This window comes from Arachis duranensis, chromosome 9, assembly GCF_000817695.3.
Source record: "Arachis duranensis cultivar V14167 chromosome 9, aradu.V14167.gnm2.J7QH, whole genome shotgun sequence".
In the NCBI taxonomy this organism is placed as follows: domain Eukaryota; kingdom Viridiplantae; phylum Streptophyta; class Magnoliopsida; order Fabales; family Fabaceae; genus Arachis; species Arachis duranensis.
The window spans coordinates 19382198-19395201 of NC_029780.3; the positions used below are offsets into that span (position 1 = coordinate 19382198).

The following is a 13004-nucleotide window of genomic DNA, read 5'->3' on the forward strand; positions in this document are numbered from 1 at the left end:
GAGAAATAAAAGAGAATTGAATAGAAAATAATGTTAATTGTATTGAAACTTAAGGTACAGCAGAGCTCCACACCCTTAATCTATGGTGTGTAGAAACTCCACCGTTAAAAATACATAAGTGAAAGGTTCAGGCATGGCCGAATGGCCAGCCCCCAAAACGTGATCAATGGCCTCCTAAGATGAAGAATAAAACAAAACTGAGACCAAAGATGAAACGTGGTCAAAAGACAACTAATACACTAGTAAAAAGTCTTATTTATACTAAACTAGCTACTAGGGTTTACAAAGGTAAGTAATTGATGCATAAATTCACTTCCGGGGCCCACTTGGTGTGTGTTTGGGCTGAGCTTGATCTATCCACGAGCTGAGGCTTCCTTTGGAGTTGCACGCCGAGTTATAGCGTGTTTCTGGCGTTCAACTCCGGGTCGTGACGTGTTTCTGGCGTTTGACTCCAGACAGCAGCATATACTTGGCGTTGAGCGCCACTTTACGTCATCCATTCCCGAATAAAGTATGAACTATTATATATTGCTGGAAAGGTCTGGATGTCTACTTTCCAACGCCATTGAGAGCGCGCCATTTGGAATTCTGTAGCTCCAGAAAGTCCATTTTGAGTGCAGGGAGGTCAGATTCCAACAGCATCAGCAGTCCTTTTGTCAGCCTTTTTCAGAGTTTTGCTCAACTCCCTCAATTTCAGCCAGAAATTACCTGAAATTACAAAAAAATACACAAACTCATAGTAAAGTCCAGAAATGTGAATTTAACATAAAAACTAATGAAAACATCCCTAAAAGTAGCTTGAACTTACTAAAAACTACCTAAAAACAATGCCAAAAAGCGTATAAATTATCCGCTCATCACCTACCTTCTTTGTGTGGTCACTCTCTGCTTAAGCCTGAAGCTTGAGCTCACTCACCTCTCTCACTGGTTCTCGCACTCAAGCTCTCTCCCTTTCTCGTCTCCGGTCTCCCATCAAGCTCGTCGTCGGTCTCTGTGTTGTCAATCGTCACCCTCTCGCACTGGGTTGCGCTCGCGTCCCTTCCCTGCGCTTGTCGTCGCTAGCAGCAGAAGCAGCAGGTCCCGGCTGGTCGTCTTCGTCGCTCACCATCTCGCACTCAGTCGCGCACCTTCCTTCCGCTCTCGGCGTCAGAGGCAGAAGCAGAAGGTCCTGGGGCTGGTCGTCGTTGTCGTCTTCTTGCTTCGGGTCTCGCCGTCAGCTTCTTTCGTGCAACCCAAACCGATTTGGTGAGTTCCAAAAAATTCTCCCGTTCTCTGTTTTAGTTTGTTGCTGTAATTCATCACTGCACTTTGATTTTGTTGCTGAAAGGTGTATTTATTGCTGAAAATATCACTGAACTAGTTTTTTCCTTAAAAAATCATCACTGACAATAATTTGTTACCTTGAATAATATGTTGAAAATATTACTGAGCTAGTTTTTGTTGTTGTTGAAAATCATCACTAAGTTGTTGTTGAATAATCCAGCTTCTTGGACGGAACCGCCGCCGCCATTCGTCTGTGTTGGCGTCTCCGCGGCCTCTTCCCTCTCCTTCTCCACGGCGTCTCCCCTTTCTAGCTCGGCACGTCTTCCATTCACAGGTGAAATCGCTGCTCGAGGCCTTCAGCTGGTGCGCCGTGGTGTCGCTGTCGTCCCGCCGTCGTCTTCCTGCTGTCAGTGGAAGGTTAGTGAAACTGATTTACTGATTTGAAGTTATTGGAAAGTTGAGTCTGTTACTCTGTTTCAAGGATTTGAGGTTAAATTTGTGATTTGTGATTTGTGATTTTTGGGTTTTTTGTAATGCTGTTGATTTGAGTTTGGAATTTGTGATTATTGACTAGTGACTTGTTAAGCTGCTGTTTTGTTATGGCACTGAGTGTTTTGAATTTGTGATTTGTGATTTGTGATTTGTGATTTGTGATTTGTGATTTGTGATTAGTGATTTTGTTATGCTGTTGTTTTGAATTAATTTAGGGATGATTATTTGTTATGCTGCTGTTTTGATGGCTTTGTTTTGTAATTGTTAGTTGCTGATGGCTTTGAAATTTTTGTTCAAATTTACTGATGGCTCTGTTTTGTAATTACTAGTTGCTGATGACTCTGAAATATGAGGGGGTTGTAACTTTAGTTAAATCAACACTAATTTAATGGCCACTTTAATTTCTTAAAAAAATCCTTCTCTCATTCACTTTTTAGATTTTGTTCTATGTCTAAATCTGGAGAATTTGTAAATTTTTGTGCCTTGCAAATGAATGAATGATGATGCAGGTAACATGAAAGACAAATTTTGCCGGATGTAGGTGAAGATATAGATGAGATGTATGATGAATTGTTTAAAAATTATGGAAAAGTGGTATTTAAGAGGAAAGATTAAAAGCCTGCTACTGCAGAGGTTGATGATGATGCCGAAAGCCTATCATGTAAGCCTCAAAAGCAGTATATTAAACTTGCAACTTCGTTTTTATATGCAATCTATCACTTTTAGTGGCGTCTGTCTTATATCAGGTTTCTTCTTGTATTTTGATAAAGATCATATGGAAATAAAATCAAATGCTGGTTGGTGCTGAATGAGTAGGGTAGCTACCTGCCAATGCCATATATAAATAAACTGATGAATGATGATGATGGTAGTGGAAGGAGAGTCAAAGTGTATAGGTAGTTGGTGATATGTTATGCTTTCTTATTCAATGACTACTTGTTATGTTGATACTTCAACTTGGAAACAACACTAGATCTCGTTTATGGCTTGCTCAACAAGAAGAATCTGTTGCTAAGAGAGCTCTCTTACAACAGAACGTTGTCTAAGATTAAACCGAAAAGGTCATCTTGCAAGGTTCAGGTTCATGTTCAGTTAGCATAATACCACAGAATGATCAACATTTTCTAACTGAACTAGCTCATCATTCTTTTGAAATTGATAATCCTTTGTCTCCTTACATTTCTAAATTAGAATCTGAGGTGTTAAATGATCCTGTTAACCCTCAGTCAAAATTTAATATTTAGATATTTCTTTTTACTATTTAACCTTTGAGTTTGTATTTGGATAAGATCATATGAAGTTGGTTGATGATTTTTTGTGTAATGTTTTAAATTTGGAATATATTTTAGGATGTTTATTTATAATTTATTTATTATTTTATTCTAAAACGATTTTTTCGGTTGAATCACTGGTTGGACCGGTTGGACCAATGAACCAATGAACCAGTGACTAAAACGGTTTGATGACCGGTTCGGTTTTCAAAACCTTGATTTTTTTGCATAAGCAGTTATGTCTAATACTTGATTTTTACTAATATGTTTGTGAAGAGATGTATTTTAACTTTTAATTTTATTTTTATAATTTTACATATTTATTTAATTATGACCGGTTCAACCGGGTGAATCAGTGATCCACTGGTTAAACCAGTGACCCAGTTGTATGACCGGGTCAACTACCGGTCCGCTTCTGACCTGCTTCTGTTTTGCAGTGGCCTTTACTCGTCGCTGTGCTTTACCGCCGCCATGGCCTCTCTCTTGGTTGCAGCCAGCGCTGCCATCCCAAGCACCGCGATGTCTCTCCTCTCCACATTGTTTGTTCCAAGCGCCATCGTGATCAGCGCTTCTTTCTCTGGCGGTACTTTGCTTCCTCTCTCAACTCGGCTCTGCCATCCCACCTGCCTTCTTCACCCTCCTTCTCTTTCCAAACCCTCCTTTCTCATTCAACCCTCCAATATCCCAACAACCTCACTCTCCCTCTCCGCTTCTTCTTCTTCCTACGATGCACCAATCTCTACACCAACCCCCATTTTCCTCCCTTATCTCCAACAGCAAGAGGAAGATGTTGAGGCTATAGAAATAATACATGAAGAACAAAAAGAAGCACAAGAAGAAGAGGAACCCTGTGACCCAATCTATAAATTCTTCAAAAAAAGGACTTTGGTTCCTTCACAAGACCCTCTAACTCAAGGCAAATTGACCCTCCAGAAGAACCGTCGAATTTCTTGGCACCTTGCTGTGGATACCGCCCTTGACTCTGATGAACAACAAGAGGAAGAAATTGAGATGGGTTTGGACCAAGTTCCATTTAATATTGAGGAAGAAGGTGAAGACAACAAAATCGAGTGGAAGAAGGAACTCCCACAGGGCATTGTTGGAGAAATTGTTCATCTGGCAAGGAACCTCCCTGAGAATTTGACACTTGAAGAGGCATTGGACAAAGGCTTTGAAGGGAGGGTCAGTGAGGAAGATTGCTGGGAGGTTCTTGAAGTTCTTGAGGAGGAGAAGCTTATATTATGTTGCTTGTACTTCTTTCAGTGGATGAGGTCTCAGGAGCCTTCGCTTGTTACACCGCGCTCGTGTACTGTGTTGTTCCCGGCATTGGGGCGGGCGAGGATGGGTGATAAGTTGATGGTTTTGTTCAGGAACTTGCCATCCACAACGGAGTTCAAAGATGTTCATGTTTATAATGCTGCAATTTCAGGCCTTCTGGATGGTGGCAGGTGCATAATTCTTGACCTTTTTTAATGTAATTTGTTTGTCGCTCAGGAAGATTAGTGTATGTAAAAAAGATGCAAATCAAATACTTGTTATTCTTGCTTATATTGAAAATTAGACGCTTGTTGTTTTGAGTATGGATGGGGTAGACACATATATGACATGACATCAACGTGGTGACATTTAATCCTTGTAGCCGACTCCACTCAGTGGGATAAGGTTTTGTTGCTGATATTTCACCTTTTGAAGCATAATGATCAATACTGTTAGTATGTATTACATTGGAAATGACTTAATGCAGCATCTTTGAGCTGCAATTCTGGCAAAATATATTGTTTTCTTATAGTTTTTATTTTTTATTTTTTTTAAAATGTTTCTGTATTTTAATATGGGTTCTTGAAATTGCTCGAAATAAAATTTATGAAACTTTTTTTCTTTGTTTGATCATTACCTTGTTGATGATTCAGCAAGATGTTGGTTAGTCCAGTGAGGGCTAAGTGTCTTCATTCCAATTCCGTTTTCCATTTATGGCACGTTGAAGTCCTTTAAGCTGTAGGACTATTCTGTTTTAGCCTCTTAGGTTCATTTCGTTAGTTTGTTATGAAGCAGCCTATAAACAACGATAAACTTTATCGAAACTTTATGACCTTATTGCACAAGAACTAAGATAATCTGACTCTTTTTAGGTATGAAGATGCTTGGAAGGTGTACGAGGTAATGGAAACTGAAAATATTCGACCAGATCATGTTACGTGCTCTATTATGATTGTCCTTATGAGAACAGTTGGCCATAGTGCGAAAGATGCATGGCAGTTTTTTGAGAAAATGAACAGAAAAGGGGTCCAATGGTCTGAAGAAGTTTTAGGTGCATTAATAAAGTCATTTTGTGTTGAGGGTCTAGTGAATGAAGCTCTCATCATCCAAATCGAAATGGAGAAGAAGGGGATCTCTCCAAATGCAATTGTGTATAACACTCTGATGGATGCATATTGTAAATCCAATCATGTAGAAGAAGCTGAAGGTCTTTTTGTTGAGATGAAATCTAAAGGGATTAAGCCGACTGAGGCTACCTTCAACATTCTAATGCATGCATACAGCAGAAGAATGCAGCCGAAGATTGTGGAAAAGCTTCTGGAAGAAATGCAGGATGTTGGCTTGAAGCCAAATGTGAAATCATATACTTGTGTAATTAGCGCATACGGGAAGCAGAAAAAGATGTGTGACATGGCCTCCGATGCATTCTTGAAGATGAAGAAAGTTGGCATACAACCCACTTCACATTCTTATACAGCTCTGATACATGCGTATTCAATTAGTGGCTGGCATGAGAAAGCTTATGCTGCATATGAAAGCATGCAAAGGGAAGGAATCAAACCTTCCATAGAAACCTACACTGCTTTACTAGATGCATTTAGGCGTGCCGGCGACACCCAAACTTTGATGAAAATATGGAAGTTGATGATGCTCGACAAAATTGAAGGAACACGTGTTACGTTCAACATTCTTGTTGATGGTTTTGCTAAACAAGGTCGATACATGGAAGCAAGAGATGTCATTTCCGAATTCGGGAAAATGGGATTACACCCAACAGTGATGACATACAATATGCTGATGAATGCATATGCACGAGGAGGGCGACATTCAAAGCTGCCTCAGTTGTTGAAAGAGATGGAAAATCTCAACTTAAAACCAGATTCTGTCACCTATTCGACTATGATATATGCCTATGTTCGCGTCCGAGATTTTAAGCGTGCATTCTTTTACCACAAGCAGATGGTCAAGACTAGGCAGGTACCAGATTTGGCTTCATACCAGAAGCTTCGGTCGATTCTTGATGTAAAAGCTGCAAAGAAGAATAGGAAGGATAGGAGTGCCTTGGTTGGTATAATTAATAGTAAGATGGGCATCACAAAAGTAAAAAGGCAGAAAGATGAGTTTTGGAAGCACAGGAAGAAACATGTAACGAAACGTAGTGCTGATGCTAGTGCCCAGTGAATGTAAGTTCAATTTGACGCTTTTATTTCTCAGAAGGAATGACATTGGAAGCATCTTGAATTCAATTTTAGTCGGTACATGTTATTGCAAAATTATCCCGTGTTCCATGTACGAAACTGGAACTTTGATGTTTCATTGTACAATCAGTTTGCCTAGTGTTATTTTGTCATGTAGTGAGGTATGAGTTGACGATATTATCCCTATATTAACAAGGAATTGCTAGTTGTTGGCTTTAAAAAGGTGAAAAAAAGTTACTTGCCTCAAGTAATCTGAGAACTAGTCTAACAATCAAGTTTTTTGTTTTTTAAATATTCTTTTATATATTTGTTTTGGTTGTCAATACTCTTTTATATTTAAAGATGTTCAATTATATTACAAATTAAATTTAATTTTTATGTAAAAATATTAAAATATCACCGAATTTATTTTAACAAATTAAATAATTTTTTATTATTAATTTTAGAAAGATTAAAGTATCCTTTAAATAATAATTTTAAAATTACTAAAATATCTTTGTCGGACTAATTATTTTTTATTTATTAGCAATAAGGAAATTTAATTCAATATCAAAATACTAAATTATCTATAGTTAATTTTTAAAATACCAAAATAAACTCTAAATTATCTATAGTTTATTTTTAAAATACCAAAATAAACTTTTAGGATTAATCTTAAAATAATTAAAATAAAAGGTTGATTCATTGTATTATAAATTATAAACTTGATCTTTTAAAACAACTAAAATACACTAAAGGATAAAATATTCTTTTTGCTCATTTTAAATGACTAAAGTACCCTCTTTAAAACTCAAAAAAAAAAGAATTAATTTTAAAAAGACTAGAATTTTTTTTAAGTTTAAAGATGTTTAATTGTATTAGAAATTAAAATTAAAATTTAATTATAAAAGACTAAAATTTTGGCATAGTTCATTTCAAGAGACTAAAAGATTTTTTTAACATTAATTTTAAAAAGGCAACTCTTATAGTTCATATTTGAAGTACTAAAATATTCTTTAACCATTAATTTTTCAAAAAGATTAAATTATCCATAAAGGATTAGTTAAGATTGTTTGATTGTATTAAAAATTAAAAACTTTAATTTAATATTAAAAAGATTCAAGTACTCTTATACTTAATTTTTTAAAAAATAAGATAACATTTAAATATTAATATTAAAAAGGCTGAAAAACTCTTTTATAAAAAAATTCGTTTATCTATATTAGAAATTATTAATTTAGAAGAACATAATAACCTTTCGAAGGTTAATTTGAAAGAGACTTAAAAAAATCATTTGAAATTAATTTATATTGTTTGATTGTATGAGAAGGTGAAAATTTGAACTTGATTTTAAAATGCAAAAATACCCTCTTAGTTTATTTTTACATAATGTTCATTGTTAACATTACCACCTTTTCCTACTCATGCCGCTAACACCACTCTCATGCCGCTAACACCACTCTCAATCCTAATCTTAATTTTTAATTTTATATAGTGTTCATAATCTGTCTCTCTTTTTTTTAGTTTGCTTCTAATTCAATCACACAAAGATTGTATAACCAATTATTTTACATACTAAAAGATAGTATTATATTATATAGGTTTTTTTTGGGAAAAAAAATTTTCCGTACACATATAGATTCATTTTTATTTAAATACTTTTTCTAAAATTTGGATACTTAAAAAAAACTACTCATTTTATGTGAGCATTATTTAAAAATTTAGTATTATATAATAAATAAGAAAAATAGAAATAAATATAATAGATTAGGTACACTTTGATCAATATTTTTATTATCTTTTTTGGATATTAACATAAGAAATTTTTATCACAAAAAACAAACTTTTAATTTAATATCAACAATTTATTCATAGTTTTAATTTGAAAAAAAAAACACATGAAAAAGATGTAGATGAGTGAGTTTGATTTTAAAATTTAATCCTAATTGTTAAATTTGGTGAAAACTAGTGCACTCCAGGTAAAGTAGGGAGTGCAGCACTCTTTAAAAATTAACCTACTATCAAAAGTGATAAGGTAAATTAAATTTATTTATTATTGTTATTATTTTTTTGTCATGGGCTGAACAAACAAACTGGCACTAACAAAAAAACTAATTCGCTCGTTTAACACAGGACTATCTTTACACCAGAAAAGTACTCAGAAAAATTTGATCGAATCATTTTTACTGTTTTGTTTGCTAGCAGGTGCTTCCACTATTATTCTATCTAGCCACAGATTTTGACGCTCTTGAACCAACCTCATTCCACTTCTACCATAAATGGATCTTCAAAGCCCAAAAAATTGCTGTCATTGTCTGTCGTCGCTGTTGGTTGGCTAACTCCAAACGTAAAACTGATTCTGTAGAAGAATCCGGTCTCCATGAAAGCGCCATGATTCTCAAATGACGACGCAGTCAAAGCATAAAATACATGACAGTTACAATATGTCCATTATCTTTTATTTCAAATTATCTTTAACATGTACGTAATAGAATGAAAAATTAAAATACAATTATATTTAAACAATTATTTGTATTATTTTTTATTAATTTATTAAAAAATAATTAAATTTTGAAGTTAGTTGATATAAAATATTACAGATATAAAACTAAGAAAAATTTTTATTTGTATAAGAATGAGCCTAATAAATAATTATTCTATTTAATATATAATTAAGAGTATTTCTTTCTTTGCCAATGAGTTATAGTTCAAATGACCTAGTCTCTATATTCACCTAAGAGTTGGTAAAAAAAAGATTACTTCTTTTTTTATTAACTTTTAAACATTAATTATTTATTTTACATACAATATAGAAATAAATGAATATAGACGCAGTTACGTAAAAATTTTTTATTGTCATAGTATTTGAACCAAAGAAAAGAAAGTATTATTTTAAGAAAAACTAATAATATATTTTTAATAATATTCTTAATACAAAATAATAAATTTTAAATATTTTTTTAAAATAATATATATTAACTAAAATAATATAATTATCCCAAATAATATATTATAAATATAGTAAAATGACATATTTCAATAAAAAAATTGTTAATAAAAAATTATATGAATTTTTGCTTCGCACAAAATAAAATTATTATATGTTTGTTTGTTTTTTATGTTATATATATGATTTTTTTAATTAAATTAATATAATACAAAAGATTCTAATATATCTTTTTTTTTAGATTTAGAACATGAATTTTCAACTTATTTTTTATGTATTATTTATTTTAATTCTAAAGTCCAATAACTTTTTTTTGTACAAAAATATTCTTTTTAATATTTATATACTATTTTTTTATTTTGAACTTCAGCCCAATATCTGAGACTTACAAAAAAAAATTTAAAACTTGTAAAAAAATAATTAACCTGATTAACAGGTTACCTTCTTAAATTCAGACCATTCAAATAAAATATAATAAATAAAGAGTTCAGATTTAACGAATTCACAAAGTGTGCAGCACTCCATACTTAGCAAGGAGCGTTTAAGGATGAGCCGTTAAATTTATATCTTCTCATTTTTTATATAAAAGACGTAGAGAATACATCAACATATATTATTGATGATTATTTATTAACATATTGAAATATTAGTTACAAATAATAATTCATATATGTATGTGTGTTATATTACAATAATAACCATTGATCCAATCACATTCAATAATACATTATGTGCTCATTTATAAATTTATTCTGCAATAATATAAAAAATCAACTATTTCAAAATTACATCTATATTTTCTTAGAGAACCGCCTCTATAATTTTATATCATCAATATAGTATTAGTTTCATAATTTTTTAGTTAATTTAATAAAAGTAAAAGCATAAATTATTACTTTTAACTTACTAATATAAACAATTAGTTAATTTATATAAGTAATTCTAATTAAATATAATACTATAATTTTAGTTTGTAAATTGTGTAACACCCTAATATTCAAATTCTTATGCTCGAGTCATAAGTCAATGATATTACGGTGGTACGACTCTCAGGGGAATTTTTAATATATAAATATAGGTAATTTCGAAAGGAGTATTAATCAAGAAGCCTGAAAAGAGTAGAAATAAAATTGCGAAGACGTATCACTCATGTTTCGACAACAAAAAGATAAACCGTGAAGCCGAAATCGATATACGGACAAGGCATAAAGGAGATTAAGAGATAGATAACAGATAGATATATATAACATAAGTAAATAGCCACTAGCCGCGACCCGCAAAGTTTAGGCCGGCTAGGATACAGTATGAAAGTAGTTGACAACAGTATATCCTAATCTCTCCCAAAGGAAACATGAGAGCCTCTATAGGAAAGTTCAAAAGAGTTCAATACATAATATAATCTTTTCAAAACAAAGGTGGAGAGATTCTAAGCAAAACACAAAGTAGAGAAAATAAAGATCTTCGCCGTCTCTCAGACGAACCACAGCTCACTTCTGAGCACCTGGACCTGTATCTGAAAAACAAGAGATATGTACGGAATGAGAACCCCGGACCCATGGGTTCCCAGTACGGTAAAAGTGCCAAATAAATACAATGCACTGCAATAAAAACTCGTTAAGCATCCTAAACTCCTTTTCACCAAATATCCAGCCTAGATTCTCACTAATCCATGAATAGGCAACTGTCGTAAGGGGATACTAAATCTAGTTCATGTTTCACATATTTTCCAACTTGCTGACTCTTCCACAAATCAGACTCAGAATCATAAACAAAACCATCACCAGTTATTCTACCTCAGCAATTCTGTATCAATACATCATACCCTCGCCTGGAGCTAGTGAAACCACATCACTGCGTCTACCCAGGGAGCTCAAATTATCTCATCAAGAACAGCCCTCAATATCCACCGACACCAGCATGAGGGGCCTCTCAATTGTACAAGCACAAGCAATACATGCAAGTAATACACAAATAAGGTACAAGTAGAACAAGTAGCACATAATCAGTTAACATAGCATATATGATGTAGAAATCCAAAACAAATAGGCAAACCCAAACAATTCAAACATATGCAAATAATGTATGCCTGCCCTATGGCTGATGATATCATCTGTCGGTTATATAGCCAACCCGACATATCCTGGTAGCTAACCATTGGACAGAAACACCCCTTGCGGAGCAAGTAGGCTTGAGCTACAACCCCCTTGCTACTACCCGCTCAATCCAAAGCCAGTGGAATAACCACTACTGCGGCTACTACCCAAGCGGGTGTTCAAAAGCTCAACCTGGAGCGAGTGGATTCACCACTACTGCCGCTACTACCCAGGCATCACAATCTCTGACCTGGAGCAAGTGGGACGAACCACAACCCTTGCAACTGCCCAGGATCTCAGAATATACAGTCGTTTAGTTTAAAAGCAATCCTCATTGTTATCAAATCTCAAACATTAACCTGGAGTAAGCGGGACGAACCACCACCCCTTACTACTACCCAGGTATCACAAATACGTTCATTCAAAACTCCATAATTAAACTCATTTATCATAAACATTCTCATACCCGGAGCAAGTGGACAACGCCACTGCCTACTACCCGGGGTTACACATCACATTTCAACATCTTCCACTTATTATCCATTTAACACATTCATTCATTAACCATATATGCATTTATACTCAGCCATAATCAATAATGGCTTTGCTGTAACCCGGCAATAACTCAGCCATCCAGCTCATGGTTCAATCAAGAACCAGCCATTTATCAATAAATATAGCCCTTCGGCTCATGGCATACACGGTACTTCCACCGTCATCCTCCATATCTCATATAATCATCTTTTATCATCATTGATCACAACTTTTCCCCTTACTTCATTTGCAAGTTACCACATCCCCTAGCTCCTTCCTCATTGCTAGGCATATCATAAAGATTTAATACATAAGGGGTGAGATCGGAGGCTTAGAAGTATGAGATCTGGCTTTTAAAACTCAAAAATCAACTTTGGCATGAAAATAGGGCCACGCGCACGCGTACTTCACGCGCACGCGTGGATGGCCACAAAGCTCATCGACGCGTATGAGTCATACACGTGGACGCGCGGATTGAAACATAGCCAGACTACGCATACGCGTCAGCCACGCGTACGCATGGGTGCATTTGCGCCCCAGGCACAAAACTGGCACAACTCTCGGGAAAATGGCTGGGCATTGGGTGCAGCGCATCGACGCGCACGCGCACACGTGGATGGTGCCTTCTTGAAGAACGACGCGTACGCGCCAAGTGCGCCTACGCGTGGAGGGTCATTCTGCTAAAAATTTTCTAAGTTAAAAGCTGCAGAATTCACAGATTCAACCCCCAATCTTCCGACGGACATAACTTTCTCACTTAAAATTTTTTTTCGCCCGTTCTTCGAACGGCATGGACATCCTGGATCCAATTTCACTTTTAAACAAGTTTGGCACAAAATAGAAATCCACAGTCCAAGTTATGTCCCGTCAAAGTATGCCCAAAAACCATGTTTTCACTCAAAACCGCAAAGTGCCATTTTCAAAACAAGCCATTTCTAACTCTTTTCAAAATCAACCAAAACATGCCAAT

General features: G+C 34.8%; 1 protein-coding gene across 1 annotated transcript; it reads left to right on the forward strand.

Moving 5' to 3' along the window:
* Positions 1–3645: 3645 nt before the first annotated feature.
* LOC107465015 (pentatricopeptide repeat-containing protein At5g50280, chloroplastic) lies at positions 3646–6679 on the forward strand (the record flags this gene model as incomplete). Its single annotated transcript, XM_016083977.3, is given in 2 exon segments — positions 3646–4474; positions 5156–6679. Coding segments are annotated over 2 exon segments (2138 nt in total), but the record flags the coding sequence as incomplete, so codon positions are not given.
* Between the last annotated feature and the right edge of the window lie 6325 nt (positions 6680–13004).